Source organism: Ictidomys tridecemlineatus, unplaced genomic scaffold (assembly GCF_052094955.1).
Source record: "Ictidomys tridecemlineatus isolate mIctTri1 unplaced genomic scaffold, mIctTri1.hap1 Scaffold_130, whole genome shotgun sequence".
Lineage (NCBI taxonomy): Eukaryota > Metazoa > Chordata > Mammalia > Rodentia > Sciuridae > Ictidomys > Ictidomys tridecemlineatus.
Window position 1 is genome coordinate 220,961 of NW_027521170.1, and position 25,077 is coordinate 246,037.

General features: G+C 37.8%; 1 protein-coding gene across 9 annotated transcripts in view; it reads right to left on the reverse strand.

The window, feature by feature from the left end:
- LOC144372555 (transport and Golgi organization protein 1 homolog) overlaps positions 1-23,867 on the reverse strand; it is a 137,846-nt gene extending 113,979 nt beyond the window's left edge. For 7 of the 9 annotated variants that reach the window (XM_078035888.1, XM_078035892.1, XM_078035887.1 and 4 more), the window contains exons 1-2: positions 21,546-21,668; positions 8,963-9,054 (exon numbers count right to left, since the gene is read on the reverse strand). Coding sequence is in view for 1 of the 9 variants with exons in the window: in XM_078035886.1 (XP_077892012.1) it covers position 21,546 (1 nt within the window). In the remaining 8 variants the exon portion in view is untranslated. Of the gene's footprint in view, positions 1-8,962; positions 9,055-21,545; positions 21,669-23,760 lie in introns of those variants that run through there. The other 2 variants (XM_078035885.1, XM_078035886.1) reach the window with 2 other exon arrangements.
- Between the last annotated feature and the right edge of the window lie 1,210 nt (positions 23,868-25,077).

Genomic DNA, 25,077 nt, shown 5'->3' on the forward strand with positions numbered 1-25,077 from the left:
CACCTTCCACCACCAGAATCATGAGCCAAATAAATCTCTTTTCTTTATGCACTACCTAGCATCACGTGTTCTGTTATAGCAACATGAAATGGACTAAGGAATTACATGAAAATTTTTTAAATGCAAGCTATTTACAAGAATGAATTATAGCCACATCAGTGTTTATATCCGCTCAATTCAAAACAGCTAAGCTATGGAACCAACCTAGGTACCTTTCCACAGATGAATGGATACAGAAAATGTGGTATATATACAAAATGGAATGTTAGTAAGCCATAAAGAAGAGTGAAATTATGGCATTGGCTGGTAAATGGTTGGAACTGAAGAATGTCGTGCTAAGGGAAATAAGCCAGTCCCCCAAAAAACCAATGGTTGAATGTTATCTCTAATACGTGGATGCTAACACACAGTGAAGGAAAGTGGAGAGGAGAAGAATAGAAGTTCAATTGGATTAGATAAAGGACAATGAAGAGAAGGGAGTGGAGAGGAGAATAAGAAAGACAGTACAATGAACTGAACATAACTTTCCTATGTTCATATGCGAATACATGACCAGTATAATTCCACATCATGTACAACCACAAGAATGGGATCCTAATTAGAATAAGCTATACACCAAGTATGTATAGTGTTAAAATACACTCTACTGTCATATAAAAAGAATTAAAAAAATTAAAAAGAATGAATTATACAGAACCGTATATCTAGACCCTTGTACTATTTCATATTTCTTTACAACTACATGTAGGAAATATGTAAAGAAAATAAATTTTCATATTAGGCTAAAATATATTTATTATCTTCCTATATTTAAATCACTGTTCCTAATGAAAACATTTTCAATGCTTTTGAGATGACCTTGAACATCAGACATCAATGTAGTAACACACATTGCTTAATTCACACTCTTTCCCCAACCTTGTCCTTCCTTTTAATGGAACTTGACTTTTAGAATTTACCATTCTCAGACTAGTCATGTGCTTCAGGAAGAGCTAACATATATTCCAGGCCCAACTGAAGAACCCTGATTTGTCTAAGCTAATTATGGCAGATCTATTTCCCCCACCCGGGTTAAGTTGGGACATGTTAAAAATTAACATTGGTCAATAATATGTGAATAAAAACCTGTAGGATGTGGAGGTGGGGACATAAAAACACACACAGGAGGAAGTGTCATTGTTTTCAAAAAGAAATAAGAAACACAAGGCTTCTAAATATTGTGTTTCAACTCTAACATCTGGAGGATGGCTCCAACATCTACATAATAGCAGCCATCTTGTAACCATCCAGAAAGCCCCCTGGGTCCATGCCTCCACGTCTAGGATGGCACAGTAGAAACACAGAGAAAACACATGCTTCAACCTGAAAGAAATAAATCCCCCTTAAAACATCCTGGTTACATATGTAATAACTTTTCCCTGTTTAAATTCTGATTTGGGTTTTTTATTAGTTGTATCCAAAAGCATTCTAACTACTATTAAGTCTGAACTATTTCAAACTTACATTTATATATTAAAAAATGGAGCTATTATTTGAGGGATGAAAAATGACAATGACAAGAGTATGCTACTTAATTTTTTTAACCACACAAATATAAAATAAAGATATTGTGTCCACCTATAGCTACTTAATTTTTTACTAGGACATCTAGCCCAAGGTACAGAACTCAGTACTTCTAGTGAATCCTAAAGTCTATTATATTTCAAAGGTGTTTACTACTCTATTCCCCCTTCACTACTTGCCTCCCCTCCTTCCCCACTTACAAGCAAACACATAAGTACACATACCACAGTCTGACAGATTAGGTCCTCAGCCTGCTGACCAGTTCATCATCCAGACTGGCGGTGCTACTTTCCCCATGTCATGACTTTAGGAAAATGGAAAGTATCTTCTTCTAATAATGGTAAAGACAAACACCAAAAAAGTAATATACTGCTCATGACAGGCTCTGTGTACTGGTGAATAAATGCTTTGTACATGAAAATAATTTGTGTTCCAGTCCTGCCACTTTCCAGCTATATGACAGCAGGCAAATAACTAAAATTCACTCCCTGTCGTTTTACTCCATTGTGAGGTGATGATGATATTACTCACCTTGCAAGGATCTCGTGAAGGTTAAATTAGACACACATAAAAAATTTTATTGATCATATTTTTATCAAAAATAGTTTTTTGTGTAACAACAATAGTTGGAAATTTTTGGAATTTCAAAACTATATGTTACTAAAATCAATAGTTACTAGGACTGAATTCTGAACAAATTATAAATGTTATCTTAAGTTCTAAGGAAACCATTCCCTCTGGCCTTAAGTTCTTTGACTCCATTTTCTCATTTGGAAAACAGCTCTGTGGTGTTTCTCTACAGGTAGTGAATGAGCAACAAATACAGCTTGTAAACTTCCTGATAAATGAATACTTTATCGCATAGCCCTGGAAGCAACCCTGACGTCTTAAATTATGTAATCCTGGTATTACATTATATTAGTCTGGCTCATATAAAATGTAAGCTACAAAAATATCAAAGCTAAGAAAAAATATTTACTCATGCTTTTACATGCAGAAAGAGGATGCATGCATTGCCAAGATTCCATAGAACAAGCTCAAACGAGAGCAACAATGCCTCAGTTATTAGAGAGAGCAATGGCCTGAAGCAGTCCTAAGGAACAAAGATTACTTGGTCCATGCAAAAGTCAATATTTAAGCATACAATGAGTAATTCCCACTTTAAGTTCATGAACATATTTCTTTTCAAGAACTTCTTTTTGGTTACAAATTTCATTTGTGGTCTTCCTACCTATAATCCATGAACCTATGAATGAACAAAACGTTGAAACATGAAACTCTCCAGTAAACAAAAATGTCAGTACAGACTTAATTCTGACTAGACCATCTCAACAAGGTTACACAAGACTTGTACTGTACTTCTCAGTCTCCAAAATACTCATTTATCTACCCTGGCTAAAGCAACAGATTGAATGTTCTACAAAGATTTGTGGTAAATGCATGAATGACACCTCCAGACTATATCAAATCATGGGGCTCTTAACTTTAAATCATTATTATTTAAAATCCTCTGACAAGTAAAGTGCCTCTTTGGGAGAATGAACCTCATATTCCACATTAGAATCATTTAAATTCAAATGAATATTATTGTTGCTAATAGAAACTTCATTTCTAAATATTTTTTCAAATGTTCTAGTCATGCTATAAGCTAAAAATAACCATTAAATTATATTAATGCTAGCTTTGTGATCTTGAGCAAATCACTTAATTTTCTGCACCTTAATTTTCTTATCTGTTAAATGAAAATGGGATTGGGTGACTTTTTAGGTCCTTTAGAAAATAAAGACAAATAATAATTGTTATCATTTATGTCATTTTAATTAAAGATGTGAAAAATGTAACCAAAGATTCTGTAAAACATTAAGTCTAAAAGAAATTGAACCACAGCCAAGAATTTTTGTAAACCCCAAATCCCCTCTCGATAGCACCAAACAATTGAGTTTTACAGAGTTAACTATGAAAAAGGTAAATTTCTTATTAGTAAAACTGATAACCTCCTGGGCTAATTTAATTCATTCCCTACTTGCCAACCAGAAAAGTATGATTTTTACCTTTCTGGTTTAACAGCATAATGTTAGAAACTTTAAGGCCTACTCTTGCCTCATCTCTTATATACATGAAAACAGTGAGGCTCTCTCAAAAAAAGAATACTTATGGGCATTCTCATCCATAGCCTACCTGCCTGCCCCTCTATCGGGTATACTGTATTTTCTCTTGCCTTTGTCTTACTTGCAATAAACTGCTCTAATAACTTCCCCACCAAAAACATAAAATCCACGAATGAAAAAAACTACATAATTCATATTGTCTTCCAACACCCACAGAAAGGGTCTTAGAGTCAACTCAAGCAAACTTCTCCCCTGCGCCCCACCCCCACTGAAATCAACATACCATATTAAAAATGTGTGATTATTGGTCCACATTCAGACTTTGAATGAACGAATGAAGTGGCTTGTCTCCCACAGTTAGGGCAATGTAAAATCTAAAGACATACACCAAAAAAGTAATATACTACTCATGACAGGCTCTATGTATTGATAAATAAGTGCCCTGTACATGAAAATAATTTGTGTTCCAGTCCTGCCACTTTCTGGCTATACGACAGCAGGCAAATAACTAAAATTCACTCCCTGTGGTTTTACGCCACTGTAAGGTGATGATGATATTGTTCACCTTGCAGGGATCTCGTGAAAGTTAAATTAGACACATAAAAATGGCCTGGCACAAGCCAACCATGGAATAGGCAAAAGACACTAAAAGACATGCCATCTGCCTTACAAAACTTCTCCCTTCCCTCAAGGTAAGTTGAACAGAATCCAATGCAACAGATAGCTGCCATATTTTTCACTGGGCTGTCAGTTCCCCTTAGGCACAGAATATTTCTGATTCATCTCTGCATGCTAGTACCCAGCAGATTGAAAACATAATGAACGTTATTCAGTGGGGAAAATGAGAATTCTTTGGGTCTGAGGATGTTAATATTATCCCAGACCCAGTGAAAGAAAATTCCAATTTTCAGTTTGGCCAAATAGGTAAGTGTTTACTACAAGCTTCTATGTGGTTCAAAGCAAATAAGCTATTCTGAATTCTAATAATTACATTCTCTAAAATATAAAAAACTCAATTGCCCTAAAGCTCTCAATTTTAGTTTTGAAAAACCAATTCTTTCCTAAACAATGGAGTGGATAACCACAGAAACTTGTGGAATCTCTTGTCCTAGAAAACACGAAGAACAGGAAAGAAGCCAGTCAGTCTGGAAATGGCTTCAAAATCTGCCGATAAGCAAGAAGTTGGGCTGAGTTAGAGATGCTCCTTGAAGGGTTCCGCCACTAAGAAAAATAATTCTAATAATTCTGTCATTTATGTCCAAGAAAATAAAATAAATCTAACATCTCCCAATACAGTCATTGGAAATTATTTTATTTGGATCTAGTGATGCTTTTACAAACCCATTTTCTTCTTAAATTATAGTAAACTGTACTAAGCTCTTAATTTGAATATGAGCTCTTCTTAATAATACAGAATAGAAATTGCACTTAACACAGTAAACAAAATTATTTATTCATTTCTCTTTTTCAGTCTATTTCATGACCTTAAATCTACTCATCCCCAAAGCCTTATAAGAAATACTATTTCCCCAAAAATACAGCACTCTATTTTTTCCATTTACAGATGTCCAAGGCATTCATTACCCAAATCACATTGCACAGGTGATTAGTATATGATATCTTCTATTTTCATCTGATTCACAAGTAACAGTTTATTTCTCCCCAGCTGAACTGTAAGCTCAAAAGCCCAAGTTTTGGAGCCCTCATGTTTAAACTGAATTCAAGGTAAGTACTTATTCATCATTAAGTTCTTATTGGCTCACAGGTTGAGTTTAAGCAAAAGGAAAATGTAAAAGCAATACTATTTAACTCTGCACACTGAGCACCTGTATGAAGTTTTGGCAAAGCAGACACTCCACAAAGTCAAAAATAAAGCTTCTCAGACTACTATATATTGGCACTTGCCACTTAGCTGCAACTAACATAGTTGAAGGTTAAGACACACAAGGGCCCCAGAGTTAAAGATGCAATTGGTTTAGCTGCTACCCTATAAAGAATGAGCAGCTATCAAGGACGGTCCATTCACATACAGATGGCAGCTACTATAGAAAAGCAGAAAGCACAGCACCTTCCCCAGAAAACAGGGCTATGCATGTTCCAATTTTACATGGAATCCATTATTCATTCTGTCAGACTAAGTCAGTTAAATGACAACAAACAGAAAGGAAAGGAGTGTTAGAAAATTACAGTGTAATAACATGACTGTAAAACTTGTATTTTCTCACTGTTCATAATCCAAAGAACACATCTAGATCAGACCAATGGGCTCAAAAGCTCAATCTTAAGTGCATTCCACACACTCATACAGAGAGGCAGACCCCTGGTCCTTTCTCCACATATTAAATGAAAACTTCTGGTCCCTACTATGTGTCAGGTACTGTCTAAGGCATTGGCACTTTATCAAACATGCAATTCTAGTAACATTATATAAAGTCTCAGCTTCATATTTTAGAGGGAAGACACCTCAGGCTTGGCCCAACCTCTTATTTGAGCAAGAAGAAACTCAAGGCACAGAGAGGATAACCTCATTGGTTATTGTGGCTTTATGAGAACAAAGGCAGGAGTAGAAAACAAACTTTTTATCCCCCCCTCCCCAGTAATAAAATTTACTTTTTCTACTAAGCAAGTATTTCTATATGCTTCCTACACACCAGACAGTATACAAGGTACCAGATACACAGGATTCTGACCCTGGTGCTGTCCTCAAAAGGCACAGTCTAACAGCAAGGCAACAGACAGAAACAGCAAACCATATCTCTAATTGTTTAGGACTTCAATTTTAAAAAAAATTAATAATAAAATTGTAATAGTTTGTTGTAGACTCTTAATAACCCCATGAAGATAAAATCTAGATCTTACTACTCCTGTCATATAGATTGAGAAACTGAAGTATGGAGTGAATAAGGGACTCTACTAAGGTCATCTCCAGTGGCAGCAAAATGCCTAGAAACCAAGTTTATTTACTCCAAGGTAGACATTCTTTTCACACTAGATGGAAAAAAAGCAGATGTTCTTTTTATGTTCAGTTCCTTTCTGACCAAGAGCACACATTTGCAAGACTGCATGCAGAACAACCTGTGGTTGTGAAAGCAAATTTAACTGGCTGTGAGGTGTCATCAGCTGAGGTTAGTTATTTGATGACTGAGTAATCACCCAACAAGACATTGTAAGTACCATTCTTAAAGTGCCCTTTATATATACAAAGAATAGATGGAAACGGTCCTATCCTTCGGGGAATTAATATGTAGAAAATGGGTATATAAATATTTCAACAAAAAGTGACAAAATTAAATAAACTACAAAAGTAGAATAATCACAAACAATTGCAAATTTAATAAACTAAATGTTTTGCAGAACTTCTAAGAAGACCTGCCAAGAAACTGATAATTCAAGAGTTAAATAGAAAAGAGAAGCCTGTATAGGAGATGACACATGCCAGTCTTCTGATTATTGAAATACAGGCTCTTACTAAAAAATGTTCACCACACTTAAGTAAAATATCAACTTCCTAATTCCTTCATTTCACTTTCCACCATTAGTCAAAATAATTATACAAATATTCCATTTCCCTTCTTCTAGGAAAGTTATTAATTTTGTAATCTTCTCTATTCAAAAGAAATGAATTTCCATCAGTGTGACTTTAGCTAAAAGGGTAAAACTGTGTGATCTCATCGCCCTTTTATTCTTCTATCCTCTTTCAGTTGCAACCTAAATGAAATTAATGATCATTTTTCTCTGGTGCACAGTAAAATTTATATACACATTCAAGAAGAGCAATTTTAACATTAACTTTAATTGTTACTTAATATATTTTATTCATACTACTAAACATCATCATGGTCTCATAAAAAGATACAACTATTTTAAACTTAAGCACACTGTAGAATTATTAACAAATTAGACAAAGTTAAAAAGAAACAAATACTAGTAATTTTCAGTTAATGACAGGAAAAATTACTTTAAGAATGAGCTAAAGGGGCTGGTGTCATGGCTTGGTGGTAGGGCAGTTGCCTACCATGCGTAAGACACTGAGTTCAATCCTCAGCACCACCTAAAAATAAATAAATAAAGGTATTGTGTCCATCTACAACTAAAAATATTTAAAAAAAATAACAGGCTATAAAGTAAAAATTATAATCATGCTACTAAAGTAGTAATATTTATTTTAAAAATACAACTCAGGGGAGAAAAAAAAATCTCTTAGTATTCCTGCATTTACTCAGGGGATTCAAACTTAGAGCCAGTTACCTTTCTTTGAAATATTTGGTGAATTTTACAGGCTGATAAGCAGCAATTTTCAGAACCACCACAGCAGGTTTCACTAGAATTACCACAAGCATATCAAAAAATTATTTTATCATATCTTTTAGTTCTTAAAACTTAATTTCATCACAAGAAGACATATTTTAATAAATACGAGTTTAAAATCTAAATTTGAAGCAAAAGCATAGTAACTTGTTTAGGGAAGAGAGAAGCTGGGCTTGAATTCATGTTTAGGTCCTTAAGACAATGACTTGTATGTCAAATTGGATTCTAAAAGTTTAAGGGAGTAATTAAACATGCAGCGACAGTGACATCTAGTGTTAACAGCTGCAAGCCAACTACACTACTATTAAATCCTCAAATGCTGAAGAACTATCCAAAGCTTCTCTTTAAGAATAAACAGAACTTGTGCATTATATTAAATAATAATAATAATAATAATAATAATAACCAAAATGGTTCCATAGATTTCCTTCCAGACATTAAAAAGCCTTACTGAAAAAAAACAGAGTAAATTAAAGACCAAAAAGTAAATGCATTATTTATTTCACACAGTCAACATCTCCAACTTTCTCCCTTCGTTTAGGAGAGTAATGAATGCACAGGTAGTCTGGAAGGTGTTCTGATAAGAGTTTCACAATCTTTTAAACTTTTGCCTATATGATTAAAGATACTGCACAGATAGTAAATACTCGATAACACATCAGGAAAAAAGAATGTAGGACATTTCAGGAATACTTGAAGAAGACACAAAGAAAAAAGAATAGTTACTGCAGTGAGAAACAAGTCTATATTTCAGCCCTGGCTTCCTTGCTTTATATTTGTTGATTTGAAAGGTCAACTTTGTAATCAGTTGATATTTTTGCCCAAGGATTTAGAATTTGGCAGCACAGGTTAATTCATTATACCATTTTTATAGTTTTATGCTACAGATGAATCTGTAAAAGTAAGCAAAATTTCGACAATTATTTTTGGCCAGGACAATTTTGTGTAAAAAGAAAAGTTAGCATTAGATGAAGCTTACTTACCTATTTGTTTTGGAAAGTTCGTCCTTTCCCCTTTTAACTCCAAAAATTCTTGTGATCAAGGAACTAAAGAGAAGAGTGGATGAATTTCTCACCTGTTATAAAAATAAACACACAATATGGGTCAAGGAATATTTATGGCATGAAATCAACATGTATAATGGTCAACTAGGTATTCCAATCATTATACCATTGGCTAGTGTAGGACTAAAGAAAACATGGTTTGTTTTCACAAAATGAGACAACTTTAAAAAAAAAAACTTAATAGTAATTGACTCAATGAACTCTTAAATTAAGCCCTAACTCCAAACACAATATAGTTTTTTCCTATTCTAATATTATCAATTGATTTCATTTTGTCCTTGAATTGAATCATCAAACAGTACTTTAAGAAAAAAAACTATTTTTCATATCCTTCCTGACAATGATTATTCTAGACCTCAACTCTTTTCACTTATTTTTCTGTACTTACCTACCTGTGAGAAAATACTTGTAAGACTTAATTTCAAAGAATCCATGTAATAAATAGTCAAGAAAATACTTAATATTCCAAATGCCATTAACTTCACAATGCCAATAATATAGCCAAGGGATATTAACCCTAAAATTATATGATAGAACTGATTGATAAAAACAAGAGGCAAGAATAATGTTAATAAACTTGGATCATTTCTCCAAGACACTACAGAGTATGTTTTCCAAGCCAATGCATCAAGATACTTTGGAATTTCACGACAATGTCTTGAATATTCTAGCATTATTGGTCTTCCTCAATCACCTTGCCAAATCAGAGTAGAGAGGTTTAAGTATGTAGTGCCTTCCTTATGGTGTGCAAGGCAATATACCAGCACCACAGAGAATATCTAGAAATAGAAGACACAAAATTGCTGCCATCATAGAGCTTATTTTCTAATTAGGTAAGTGATCATATGGTATGTTAAGTAGCAATATAATCAGAAAAGTCATTAAAAGTAATAATGCAGGCTGGAGCCATAGCTCAGTGGTAGAGCCCTTGCCTCGCACATGTGAGGCACTGGGTTTGATCCTCAGCACCACACAAAAATAAATTAATAAACAAAGATTTTTTTAAAAAAGTAATAACTTGAGATTTAGAAAACCACTTCCTGAAACCATTGCATAAGGGTCACAAACTCAAACGCCCAGTAGAAGCAGGGAGCAACAGAGGCAGCAGTGGACTGTGTCTAATGTAGTCCCTGCTCAGCTTCAGCTGACTAGCTGCCATGAAGGAATGCAAGCCTAATGTTGCCAGATCTTCTGCTTTTTTAACAGAAGCTAGAAACATGATTTTTATGTGAAATCTCACTATTTTGAAATGTTGGCAACAAATTAAAGAAAAGGGGTGGTGGAAAAATGACCATAGAGTCCAAATAAAATTCATATCAAAATTGCAATGAAACCCTAATCTTGGACAGATCTACTTAGGTCCATTCAATAGTCAGCAAACATTAATGGAGTCCCTACTACATGCCCTGCCTAATATGCCCAAACTGTAACAAATAGATCCATCCTGTCAATATCAGTATCACCTCTGCCTAGCACAGGTCTTGATTACCTTACCCAGTCTCAGAAGGCTTGGTAAGGACATTTAGGACACCATTACTTCCCTCAAATCATAACAATGATAAAACACAAAAAGAAAGGTTAAAAGTAGGGCTCAGTGATAGAGTGCTTGCCCAGCACCACAAGTAGTAACAAAAAAATAAACAAAACACAACAGAAACACAAATTCCATTTTGCCCTAAACCAAACTCTCTGACAAAGGCTGCCAGATGCACTAAAGTTAAACATCTGGAGATGTTGAGAATACACACTTTAAACAAAACCATAGGTTTTTTTTTCACTTTGTGAAACAGGCACAACCCAGAAATAAAATTCTTTTTTTTTTAATCAATAGACTGAGGGCAGGAGACAGATAATGCATTTTAGTAATATTAATATGGACAAATGGAGCCGGGTGCAGTGACACACGCCTGTAATCCCAGAAAGGCAGGGGGACCACAAGTTCAAAGGCTGAGGCAGGGGGACCACAAGTTCAAAGCCAGCCTCAGCAACTTACTGAGGCCTGAACAGCTTAGTAAGACCCTGTCTCTAAATTAAAAAAAAAAAAAGATGAACCAATGGGTATCAATACTATCAGCTTGATCCATCCTGCATAGGCTGATTGTTTGTGCCTCCTTCCCCAAATACATAAATACATATGTAGAAATCCTAACCTTCAAAGTGATGGCTTTGGGAGGTGGGGTACTTAGGATATGATTAGGTTATGAAATCTTTACCCTTATAAATGGGATATTAAATGCTCATATTAAAGAGACGAGAGAGAGAGAGAGAGAGAGAGAGAGAGAGAGAGAGAGAGAGAGAGAGAGAGAGATCCATTGCCCCTTTTAACCTTTTACAAGATAAGGCACCTTCTATGAACCAAAAAGCAGGCCCTCATGAGACACTGAATCTGCTGGCACATCGATCTTGGATTTCCCAGCCTCCAGAACTATGAGAAATAAATTTTTGCTGCATATAAGTCACCCATTCTGTGGCATTTTGTTATAGCAGCTCAAACAGACCAAGAAATCCATTATAAAATTCCTCCATTTAGTAGCCAATTATGATCAATACCTATTCTGATACATATAGCAAAACGGTGATACTCTATCAGAACTTCTGCATTAATTACTTAACATTCCCAGAAAAAATTTTAAAAACTTTCCCTAATCATCTATTTGGTTACCCTGTTCACTCAATACAGAATTATTTGCATGTATTAACCAATTTTCCATTCAGGGCAGAGCAAACCTCCAAAAGTAATCAATTGATGATACTTGTTTTTATTTATTTTTTTTAAGAGAGAATGAGAGGGGGGAGGAACAGAGAGAGAGAGAGAGAATTTTAACATTTATTTATTTTTTCTTAGTTCTCTGCGGACACAACATCTTTGTTGGTATGTGGTGCTGCTGAGGATTGAACCCGGGTCGCACGCACGCTAGGTGAGCGCACTACCGCTTGAGCCACATCCCCAGCCCCCAATACTTGGTTTTAATATTTTAAAAATGACTTTCCCTTCTTTGAGATACAATACACATACTGTAAAATTCACCATTTTGAAGTATACAAGTCAGTGGTTTTTACTATATTTCTAAAGTGGGAGACTATCACCACTAAATCAACAATATTTTCACAGCCCCAAAATGAAACCCTGCACACATTAGTCATCATTTTCCCTCCACCCATAGTAGGAAAGCACTGATCTATTTCTGTCTCTAAATATTTGCCTATTCCAGACATTTCATATACATAGGATCATGAAACAGATGGCTTTTTATGTAAGCCTTCTTTCACTCAGCACAATATCCTCAAGATTCACCCATATTCTAACATTTTTTGATATGTTCTTCCTTTTTATGGTAATATCCCATAATAGAGATATATCACATTTTTTAAATCTGTTCAGCATTTGATGGGACATTTGGCTTGTTTCCCATTTTTTGGCTATTATGGATAATGCTACTGAAAACATCTGTGCACAAATTTTTGTATCAACGTTTTCATTTCTCTTAGGTATACATCCAGAAGTAGTATGGTAAATTATTACAGTAACTCTGCTTGTAGGAACTGCCAAAATGGTGGTACCATTTTATATTCTGATTAGCAATATATTAGGGCTTCAATTTCACCAATTCTGTGATTCTGCACATCTTCCTCAATACTTTTATTGTCCATCTTTTTAATCTTAGTGAGTACAAAATGGTATCTCATTGTGGCTATGATTTCCATTTCCCTAATGATGCTAAACATCTTTTTATGTACTTATTGACCATCTGAATATCTTTTTGGGGGAAATATATTCAAATGAATTGTCCATTTTTTTAATTGGGTTGTCTTTTTATTATTATTGAGTTCTAAGAGTTTTCTGTATATTCTTAATTTTGATCAAGTCTAATTTACCTATGTTATTTTCTGTTGCTTGTACCTTAGGTGTTGTATCTAAGACACCGTTAACCCACTCCAAGGTACAAAAACTTACACAAGTTTTCTTCTAAAATTTTTATAGCTCTTACATTTAGATTTTTGATCCATTTTTAGTTCCTCAAACATGAAATTCATTCCATTGCATTACAGCTATCTAATGGTACTAGTACTATTGGTTGAAAGAACTATTCTTTCTCCATTGATCTTTGAGCACTATTTTTTAAATTTTTTGTGGAGATTTATTTCTGGACAATCAATCCTATTCCATGATTTATATGTCTATCCTGATGTCAAATCCATAATCAAATTTACTACTGCTTAGTAGTAATTTTTGAAATTGGGGCCTATGAGCCCTTTGACTTTTTTTCAAGATTGTTTTGTCTAGTATGGGACCCTTGTATTTTTTTTAACATATATTAGGACCAAAATATTAATTTATGCCAAAAAAATATTCAGATGGAATTTTAACAGAAATTATGTTGAATCTGTAGATCAATTTGGGGAATATTATCATCTTAATGATAGAACATCTTCCAATAATGAACATGGGATATCTGGTCCTCTTGCATTTCTCTGAATAATGTTTTCAGATTTTCAGTGTGAAAGGTTGCACTTTTTCTGTTAAATTAATTTCCTTTTAAAAAATATTTTTATTAGTTATTGATGGGCCTTTATTTATTTGTTTATATGTGGTGCTGAGAATAGAACCAGTTTCTCACACATGCTGGGCAAGCACTCTACCACTGAGCCACAACCCCAGCCTCATCTTCTGTTAAATTTATTTCTAAAGTATTTTATTCTTCTTTATATTTTTATTAGTGCATTATAGTTATACATAATAGTGGTATTCTTTGTGACATGTACATACATGCATATATTGTAATTTACTCCATTTCATTCTCTAGACTTCCCCTTTCCCTCCCTTCCTCCTTTCCTGAATCCCCTTTCTCTACTGATCTTTCTTCTATTTATTTTATTACCTTTATTTATTTAATTTTTAATAGGTGCATTATAATTATACATAAAACTGTGACTCATTGTGATATATGCATACAGCACATAGCATAATTTAGTCCATTTAGTCTTCCTCCACTCCACCCTGCCCCTCAATGACTTTCTTCTATTATACTATTCTCCCTTCTGTTTTCATCAGATTCCCTTTTATTATTCCTTATTTCTCTTCACTTCCACACAGGAGAGAAAAGATTTGACCCTCGTCTCCCTGAGTCTGGCTTATTCACTTAGCATGTTGTTCTCTAGTTCTATCCATTTATCAGCAAATGATATAATTTCATTCTTCTTGATGGCTGAGTAGAACTCCATTGTGTACTGCCAGTGTCTCGGCTGGCACTGAATCATGAGCCACTACACAGCTTTGTAGATTCAAATAGCAATTCTTTATTCCAGAACTCACACCAGCCTCCAGCTAACACGTTCTGCTCCAATCTCCAATATCCGGCCGCCCCCAATCACCTACTCCACAGAGGCTTTTTCCAAATCCAATTTGAATCTCAATGGGAACACGCAGCAGGAACACCCTAATCCCAGCAGCAATAATCTTCAACCTCCAACTTCCCTAAAACCCCTATTGTCTTAAAGTGGGAATGCCTTAAACCCAAATTATCTTAAGCCCGGATACTTCCTCAAACCTGCAGGATACTTCCTCAAACCTGGATCCACCCTCGTTCACCTTGAGCAGGGTCACCTTTCTCAAACACACATGCAAGGTCACAGCGGATTTCAAAGGAAGTCCATGTAACATGGGGTACGCTGGCAAGGATTTTGAATCATCATTCCTACTTGGCAATGGCCCTCAGCAGTGTACATATGCCATACATTTTCTTCTCTTCTTTTATTCTTTTTTAAAAATTCTTTTTGAATTAATGTTTGAACTATTCATTGCTCAAGTAAAAATGATTTTGATACTTTTATCTTGTATTCAGCCACCTCATTGAACTTGTTTATTAGCTCTAATTTATGTGAGTGTGTTCCTTAGGATTTTCTACATAAAAGATCATGGCATCAGAAAATAAAAACAGTTACACCTTCCTTTATTACATCTTATTTTGGCCTGATTGCCCTAGTTAGAGTTCTAATGTAATGCTGAACATAAGTGGCAAGAGTGTATACCCTTGACCTTTTACTGATCTTAAGGAGAGCTTTCAGTTTTTCACCAGTAAGTATATACTATGTTTTCCACTGCTGTTCTTGATCAGGTTGAGAAAATTCCATTCCTAGTTCATTGAGTGTTTTTAATCATGAAATGGAATTAGATTATTGTCAAATGCTTTTTCTACATCTGCTTAAACATCATTTAATTTTTGCCCTTTATTCATTACATGTTACATTAGCTGATTTCCTATGCTGAGATGTATACTGTTTTAAAACTGTAGAAGTTAAAAAACAGACCACTAAATAGTTATTATAAAGGGTCAGTTGGTCCCATTATTTTTGAGACTGTGGCAAGGCAAAACATCATGGCAGGGAGCATGTAGTAGAGCACAACTGTTTACCTTATGGGAGTCAGAAAGCAAAAGAAAAGAGAGGAGGGGTGTAGGTCCCAAAAGGATTTTCGAGAGCACGCCTTCATGACCTAACTTCCTCCCACTAGGCCCCACCTCCCAAAGGTTCTATTACTTCCCAATAGTACCACAGGATGGTGATCAAGCCTTTCACACATGGGCCTCTGGGGAAATTCTTAGATCCAAACTATAGCAACAATAATACAATAAAAGCAAATTCCTTTGGGGAAAAATGAATGAAGGAGTATGCAAGTTAAAAAAAGATTAAAGACAGAATTAGTGGTAAAGTTGAAAATGCAGAGATTAGAACAACTGTCAAGTAATTCTACCTATAAACAATTCTTTTTATCAGGGAAAACCAGAATACTTCCTGCTCTCTACCTCTTTCTTCACTGAGTCTCCAACATATGGTTGGCAGGGACTTGGTAGTCAGCTGCAAAGTGACAACTGTTACCAAAGTATTTCTCTTCTATTCATTGAATAGATAATTTTTTTCTTTCTTTCTTGGCATAAGAAAGCTTCTATATATAGACTTGTATAAGAGATAGAAGAATTTATTAGCTCTAATTTATTAGAAAATTAGGTTACACCAGGTTGTATGCGTGTGTACAAGCACATATGTACACTCATTTTTTAATTACATAACATATAAACTCCCTTAACAAATATTCAAAAAATATGAAAGGGGAGCCCACCCTGTGCAATTGCTATGTAGCATGATCACTGACACACCATACACCCCTAGTAGGCAGTCAAGGATAGGGTCAAGATACAACATTTTAATATTCTGTCCAGGGTATGTGATACAGGTTTAGAGCAGAAAGAGACATTTTTTGAAAAAAATTAAATGAGATTTGAGTTCTAAGCCATGTGACTTTGAAGAAATCCTACACCTATAATCCAGAAAAACCATGCCATATTTTCTGGGCTTCTAAGGAGAAGACCAGCAATACTTGAGTTCTTGGTAACTGTCTTCCAAAGCTGTAAGATACTTCTCCCATGAGAGGTCAAAAGTAAAGAAAGGGTTTCCACTAATCCATACAGCATCTATAAGTGAATTAGAAAAAATGTACCTCTTCCTCTGAGTAAATGAAGCTCCATTCCAAGGCACATAGCATGATGAGTGGAGCACAGCTGGATTTCAAGACTACACAGCCCTAAGCCTGGAACCTTCATGGCAACTTCACAACTGCCAGAGGGCAGAGTCATTGGTGCCAACAAGACACAAAGTAACCGTGGCAGTGCTGCCAGGAAGATCTGAAAGTGTCTTTTTTGTATATTCCTCTGATATCCCCTGCATGCTGTGAATCAGAACTGACTTGAGAGAAGCAAGATAAAACTGTTCTAGATGAAAATATAACCTCAGGATGGGTCATAGGAGGACCCTAGTTGGGTTGCTTGGCAAGCTCTATTGGAAAGGCTGAGAGCTGCCTAGGGAAAGGCAATCAGGTGTCCAACAGTCACTAAACATAATAAAGAGAATCAGATGCTATTTTAAAAGAACAACTGCCCAGAAAACTCTAAGGATCTATGCATATGTATCTATAAGTCATTTTATGTAACTTAAATTTTGACTAAACTAACTTCATCTACAAAATGTACGTCAAACATAATCATTTCTTACCATCTTTACTAACATTTCTCTATTCTAGGCCATCATCACCTTTTGGCAGAACTATTATAATAGCTTCCTGATTGGTCTTCCTCCTTCCTTCTTGCCACCTTAGAATCAAGTCCCCATTTATCTAGATTAATAAAAAACCCATCATTCCCTGCTATAAAACCCCCTTGTGAAGGATTTTTCAATAGGCTTTTCAATAGCAGAAGGAATCACAGTTGCATTTCAAGTGTTTATGCCAACACTTGTTCAAGTTGGGTTAATGCCCCAAGGGGTAAACTCTGACCAACAAGAAACAAGCAATGGGACTCTTCTAAGAGGTGGTAGTTTCACGTAGTAGAAGATGTACCATGTGACAAGACAACCAGCTCAGTTTACTTGCAAGGTTAGGGCCTACTTGGTAGCATCTTTCCTCCTTTCTTGCCTTATTTACTGTTTTCTTTCATTCTTGCTGCTCTGGGTTTGTACCACTCAATAAAACCTTACCTCCAGTTGCTTTCTGAGGACACAGGGCCCAAGCCCTACAAATCAGCTAAAATGACCTTTTCTGCAATCCTATCACACACAAAACTGCTTTACCACACTTCAGATTCTGAAGTCAGACAGATAATAGTTGCACATTCTTAGACAAAGGTATTTCACGTCTCTTAGCCTTATTTTATTTATATATAAAATATGAAGTATAATAAAGTTTACTGAAATTAATCAATGTAATATAAATGATGCCAGGTACATTATTTATATTAGTATTTCCAGTGCTTAATATGTCATCTACTACACTGTAGGTATGCCTAATGCCTACAATGTTTACAATAGTACATTTTCTCTGTATTTAAAAAATTCCAACCAAGTAGCAAAGATTGAAAGACCTGTAAGGTCTCAATACAAATAGCCAGTAATCTGTAAAAACACATTAAATCTATACATGAATGCTCTCTGAAAAATGGCCCTTTACTGCAAATAATTCACTTTACCTGGGTTTTTGCCTCTCCAACTTATCACGAAAAACAATTAAGTCAAAAGTACAGATGTCGCCAGCTTTAGGCACAGTATATTCCTGAGAGGATGCACACAAATCAAATATCTGTAAATCAAACCATATTTCACAAGCACTAGGGGAAAAACACCCTTTAAAATGACTTCAACAAATAATGCTATAGTAAACTGTTACTGTAAAATGAAGGTTTCTTCATAGCCGGTGATTATGTTGACTTATAATTTCATTAGGTTTTCATAAGAAAGGAAATACAGCAATCAGCATATGGCAACATGAGCTCCCTCCCACCCCACATGAAGTCCCATGCTTGCTCAGGACTCTACAAGCAAGAAGATCATCACCAGAACTGAACACAGCCAATGCTATGCCTGGAGTCTGTGAAACTGTTGTTATAAAGTTAAAAAAATTTATGGCAACAGTATAGATTGTCACAGGTATGATGTTACTTTGTCTGACAAAGCAAGAACAGCAAATAGAAACAAAATATTCCTATAAAACCGTGTTCAAAAGGAAGATTCCAGGGCTGGGGATGTGGCTCAAGCAGTAGCGCGCTCGCCTGGCATGCGTGCGGCCCGGGTTCGATCCTCAGCACCACATACCAACAAAGATGTTGTGTCCGCCGAGAACTAAAAAAAAAATAAATATTAAAAAATTCTCTCTCTCTATCTCTCCTCTCACTCTCTCTTTAAAAAAAAAAGGAAGATTCCAGTTAATAAAATTATCATAAGCATTTATATTATTACAAGCTTTTGTGGATATATATATGGATATTGATAGTATTCATGCATAAAACTCACAGGATAAAAAATATGCATCAGAATCATGATAACTCTGTGGTGGCTTAACAGGTAACTCATTTTAAAGGTTTCTCTTATGTTTTCCTTTATTTTAAAAAATTTTTCAGGGGGGGGCTGGGGATGTGGCTCAAGCGGTAGCGCGCTCCCTAGCATGCGTGCGGCCCGGGTTCGATCCTCAGCAGCACCACATACCAACAAAGATGTTGTGTCCGCCAAGAACTAAGAAAAAATAAATAAATGTTAAAATTCTCTCTCTCTCTCTCTGTCCCCCTCTCTCTCTCACTCTCTCTTAAAAAAAATAAAAAAAATAAAAAAAAATAAAAAATTTTTCAGGCATACGCATTACTGTTTTGGGTCTCACAAATGGACTTCCACAAAGGAATCATTTGTTTCTGACACTTTTGGCTTTGGCAAAAAGTTGGGAAAATCACCACATTTCACACGGCTAAAGCCCTTTCACAGAAAATATTTCTTGTATTATCTGGATTAGACTTGAAGAAAACAATATTAATATTGTTGGCAATCAGTTTTACCATCTCTAATTTTCCTGATGATCAAGCCACATTCCTACATCTCTGATTACACTGATGGTATACGGGTATTGTTCTACTTCCTATAAATGTAAAAGGTAAACGCTGTGCCTTCAAGGACAGTTATGCAATGCTCCTAGACAGAATTCCAAAAGTCTGCATCTCTTACAAGAAGATGCCCAATTGTCTAGGCAAATGTTGGCAACCTTGAGGAGTGTTCCTCACACTGGGAGTCTGTGCCTTTGGCAGCCACTGCAACAGACTGAATCTCAATTAGAGGCTTATCATATTGGTACGGAATGGTTTGTGCAGCCTACTAATTGGAAAGCCTGCCTGTCTAGTAAATACTCCACTCTGTGGATTTTGTTTTGTTTGTGGGAGTTGTGGGTGGGGAGTTACAAAGGATTGAACTCAGGGGGACTTAACCACTTGAGCCACATCCCCAGCCCTACTTTGCATTTTATTTAGAGACAGGGTCTCACTGAGATGCTTATGCCTCACTGTTGCTGAGGCTGGCTTTGAACTCATAATCCTCCTGCCTCAGATCTCCGAAGCTGCTGGGATCACAGGCATGCGCCACCACACCCCACCACTCTGTGGGTTTAAGACCTAGGTTCTTTGCTCCTCCCCTCCCCTTTGCCAAGCATTTTTGTAAAACCACATGTCAAGCGCCTATGAATCATAGGTTATTGTCCTTTACTCTAGAAGACACAATGACATAGGAGGAAAAAAATAAGGGTTTCTCCAAGGAATCATGAAAAAAGACACATGAAAGTTTCCTTTCTTAATAAGAAGTACACTAGGTACTGCTCACAGTCTTTACAGAGTTCTAAGTCAAATGGTTTCTGGACAGTGTTATATTGAAAAAAAAGTGATTCAATATTTAGACTTCTATTTAATGTTTTGTGCTTGATTTTTCAACTTTTGATAGAATATATTGGTACCACTCACTCAACATATGATATACAGAATCTACAACATCCAAAAAGAGATACATTAAGATACTAAGAAAGAGTTGGTCTGCTTCTAGATCAATATTACTAATCAGTAGGGAAATGCAAAGCAAAATCATAAAGGGATACCACTTCACACCCATCAGGAAGAACTATCATTTTAAAAAATGAAAATCCTAAGTGAAGACTTAAACAAATTGGAACTCTTGTGCATTGCTGATATGAACGTAAAATGATACTGTCTCTATGGAAGAGTTTGATGGTTCCTCAAAAAGTTAAACATAGAATTACCCTATAATACACCCAAATTAACTGAAAGCAGGGACTCAGATAACTTGTATGCTAATGCTCACTGCTGAATTACCATAATAAGTAAAATGTGGAAACAATCTATCAACAGATGAGTAGATAAAGAAAATAAAGTACACACATACAATGAAATGTTATGCAGACTTAAAAAGGAATAAAATTCTGACACGTTACAACTTGGTTGAAACTTAAAGACATTATATTAAACGAAATAAGCCAAATATAAATTAATAAATATTGTTATGATTCCACTTATAAGAGATATTAGGTCAGGTAAATTCATAGAATCCAAAGGTATTACAGAGGTTACCGGGGATAAGAAAATACAGGAAGTCAAAACTTAATGAGTATAGATCTTTTGTTGGGGATGACAAAAAGGTTCTGAAAATGTGTAATGTGATGAATATTGTATACACTTATGCCAAGTTAAATGGTTAAAATGGCAAATTTAAAAAAAAAAGATAACTGACTTTAAACAAAAGTAATAACAACCTAGGGTAGGCTTACAACACACAAAAAAGTAAAATGTATAACAATAGCAGCATCAAGATAGGAAGAAGAAAAGGGAAGCAAAATATTAAGTTCTTATACTTTAAGTGGCACAGCAAAATATCACTCAAGGGTAGACTGTGATAAGTTAAAGTTATAGCTTACTGCACTAAAATAAAAGACTTAAGTCTAATAAACCAACAAAAGAGATAAAATGAAGCCATAAAACATCAAGAATCAAAATATAGTCTGATCCAAGAATTTATTCCCTAGAGAAATTCCTTGATAAAATGCAATATATATTTTTTTATCATCCAGTGAAAGGTTTATTAAAACTTAATCAGAGGTATAATTAAATCAATGAAAGTAAATGGCAAAAGCACTCACTGCCCAGACTGGTGAGGTAAAACCCAGAATTGCAGCCTTAGCTCCATCGGCAACATACGGAATGATATTTTCTCCTAGAGGTGTATCTCTAAACAAGGCTCTGAGGATATTCAAAGCATGAACCTAGGACAAGAAGTTCAAAATTAGCTGTGGGTTAATAACTATGGTGATTCTAAATCTGTATATAAAATTACAAGAAGAAAGTAATAATATGCAAATGAAACAGTAGATTTAATAAAATAATAATTGATAAAAATAATTTTTAGACATTAGTAAGAACAATGTAATAAAAAAATTTGATCCAACAAACCTATAAGGAATCCTGAATCTAACAAACACATTCTTTTCAAGGAACATTTATTCTTTAAAATGGCCTCAAACAAGGAACATTTATTTTTTAAAATGGCCTCAAATATAGGATTTCATTTTTATAACATTAAAGTAAAAGGTAAAACTAAAGTGTTAGAAATTAGGATTTTGGTTACTGTCAGGGAAACAGTGCTGATTAGAAGAGAACATGAAGGGGCCTTGGTGTCCTAGAAAAGTTCTGCTTCTTTCTTGTTACACAAATGTGATCACTTTGTGAAGCTGTAATGACTTGCACACTGTATATTATAATTAAATCTAAAAATGCATATAAAATATGACAGGGACAGCATGAGAAAGGAAGAACATAAGCCAATCTCAATTATGAACCCAGTGAGAAGCATAAATGTATATCCTTTCTAAAGAAAATTTAATAATGTATAAAAACATGTCAAAGTTGAGTTCATTCTCAGTATGCAAATATATTATATTTAAAAATCAGCATAAGTGCTGGGAATGTAGTTCACTGGTACAGCAATTGCCTAGCGTGTACAAGGCCCTTCAATCCCCAGCATTGAAAACTACAACAAAAAGAGTAACATGTAATTCATGATATTTGAAAATTCTAGGGAAAAACCAAACGTATTTATCTCAAATGATGCAGGAAAGCACTCAACAATTGTTTTTTTTTAATCAGATAAAGGACAGATTAAAAATTTCAACAAATAACAACAACATAAAGATGCCTGCTCTCTCTATTTCTAGCAAAATTGTGCTACAGGTTCCAGCAGCAAAATAAGATAAATAAAAATTTTTAAAAGACTAAGCATTAGAAAGCTAACAAACTTAGGATTACCTACTAGGGATACAATTATCTATAAAGAAAATCCTAAGAATTTATAGATAATTCATTAGTTGTATTATAGCAGTTCAGGTAAGTTGCTAAACATAAGTACAACAATCACCAAAAAATCAATTTCATTCTCACAGAGAACACATAATATAAGATTTTGAAATATCATTTATAAGAAAAATATATAGAAATAAATCTCATAAAAGATTCATAAGACTTTTATGAGGAAAATATATGCATTCCTACCCACAGGTATGAGAATTTCTGTTGCTTACCAGCGCCTTGGTATTATGAGACCTTTACAGTTTTTACTTTTCTGTATGAAATGGTTCGGACTGGGGGGCCAGAGGCTGCACGATGCTGCGGGGGAGTGGGCAGCGCGGGCGGGCCAGGGGTCAGCGGGAACCGGGGACCGGGGGACTGGAGACCCGGCGCGGGAGCGCGGCTTGGGCGGGCAGGGGGCTCCGGCGCAGGGGGAGGATGCGCGGGCGGAGGGGCTCTGCCACCCGCGCCAGGTTGGTGCGCGGAATGCTGGGAGCCGCGCCGGGGCGAAAGGGGTCCACGGGGCGGCGGGGGGGGGGGGGGGGGGGAGGGGTCCGCGGGGCGGGGGGGGGGGGAAGGGGTCCGCGGGGCGGGGGGGGGAAGGGGTCCGCGGGGCGGGGGGGGGGGGGAAGGGGTCCGCGGGGCGGGGGGGGGTGGAAAGGGGTCCACGGGGGGGAAGGGGTCCGCGGGGCGGGGCGGGGGGAGGGGTCCGCGGGGCGGCGGGGGGAGGGGTCCGCGGGGCGGCGGGGGGGCAGGGGTCCGCGGGGCGGCGGGGGGAGGGGTCCGCGGGGCGGCGGGGGGGGGAGGGGTCCGCGGGGCGGCGGGGGGGGGGTCCGCGGGGCGGCGGGGGGGTAGGGGTCCGCGGGGCGGGGGGGAGGGGTCCGCGGGGCGGGGGGGAGGGGTCCGCGGGGCGGCGGGCGGGGCCCCGGGGCCGGGCACGCCGGGCGGGAAGGTGCGGCGGCCTCAGGCGCGCCGGCCCGGGTCAGGGTTGGGTCCCGGGAGGCCCCCTCCTACCTATGCCGGGCGCCACGTAGACGGAGTAGAGCAGCGAGGACGAGAGCAAGAAGAAGAAGAGCGCAGCGAGCAGCGAGCGGCGCGGCAGCCACAGCAGCCCCCGGCGGGCGCACATGCTGCAGCCAGGCGGCCGCTCGAGGGCCGGGCCTGCTCCTGCCGCTCCCGTGCGCCGCTGCCCGGCCCTCAGCCGCCGTCTCCGGAGCCTCGCAGGCCGCCGCCGCCGCCGCCGCCGCCGCCTCGCGGATCCCAGCCAACGGCCGCCTCGCGGATCCCAGCCAACGGCCGCCTCGGGGATCCCAGCCAACGGCCGCCTCGCGGATCCCAGCCAACGGCCGCCTCGCGGATCCCAGCCTACGGCCGCCACGGGACGGGCCACATGAAGCGGGCAGGGCCGCGCGGCCTGGAGCAAGCGCAGCGACGGGGGCGGGGCGGGCGGTCGCACAGGGGCGGAGGGGCGGGGCCAGCGCCGCCTGGCACCGTCGCAAAAGACCCGCGCGCTCGCCACCCGACCCCAGTTGCCCCCGAGGCCGGGCAGCGGCTTTAGGGAGCGTCACTAAATGACGACAGCCCCTCTCCCCGCAGGGCCACCGCCCAGGCTTGCAGGGAGCGTCTCTCAAGAGCCAGCCGGCTTCGCGCTTGGGCTCCTCAAGAAGGGGGCCAAGGGGCCATCTGCAAAGTCTGACCGTCTGATAGCCCACTGCAGCAGAAGAACTGGGATTGTAATGCTTGGGGGGACTCGGCTTTCATTCATTCGTTTATTTATTCATTCAATCAATTCATTATTTATTTATTGGATGCCAGATGCAATTGTTGGTGCTGAGAACAAAACAGATTAAATCTCTTGTCTTATTTGAACTTATATTCATGTGGAGGAGAATAAACGCAAGTCAATCAATAATTATCTGGTACTAATAACAGATATGAGCAAAATAAAACAGGAGGATGTGTTGGCAGCAGGCTACAGTAGACAAGGAAGGTCTCCCTAAGCAGCTGACATCAGCTGAGACCAAGGGTGAGAAAGAGCCAGCCACAAGTGAGGACAGAACAGTGCCACCAGGGGGAACAGCAGGGCAAAGGCCCTGAGGTGGAGAAAGCCCACTCTGGCCCCAGGTTGAACCCAAGGCCAGCAAGTGAAGTAGGAGACCTGTAGACAGGTGCACATCCCACGGAGCAGGGAACCAAAGAGGAAACTGACATTGCTATAAGGAGAAGCAAGTCACGCCCTTCCACGCAAAACTGGCCTGACTCTGAAGGCAGGCCCTTGACTACTGAGCCATAAACTGCCTCAGTGGTCTCTCTGGACCCTGCAGCTCATTC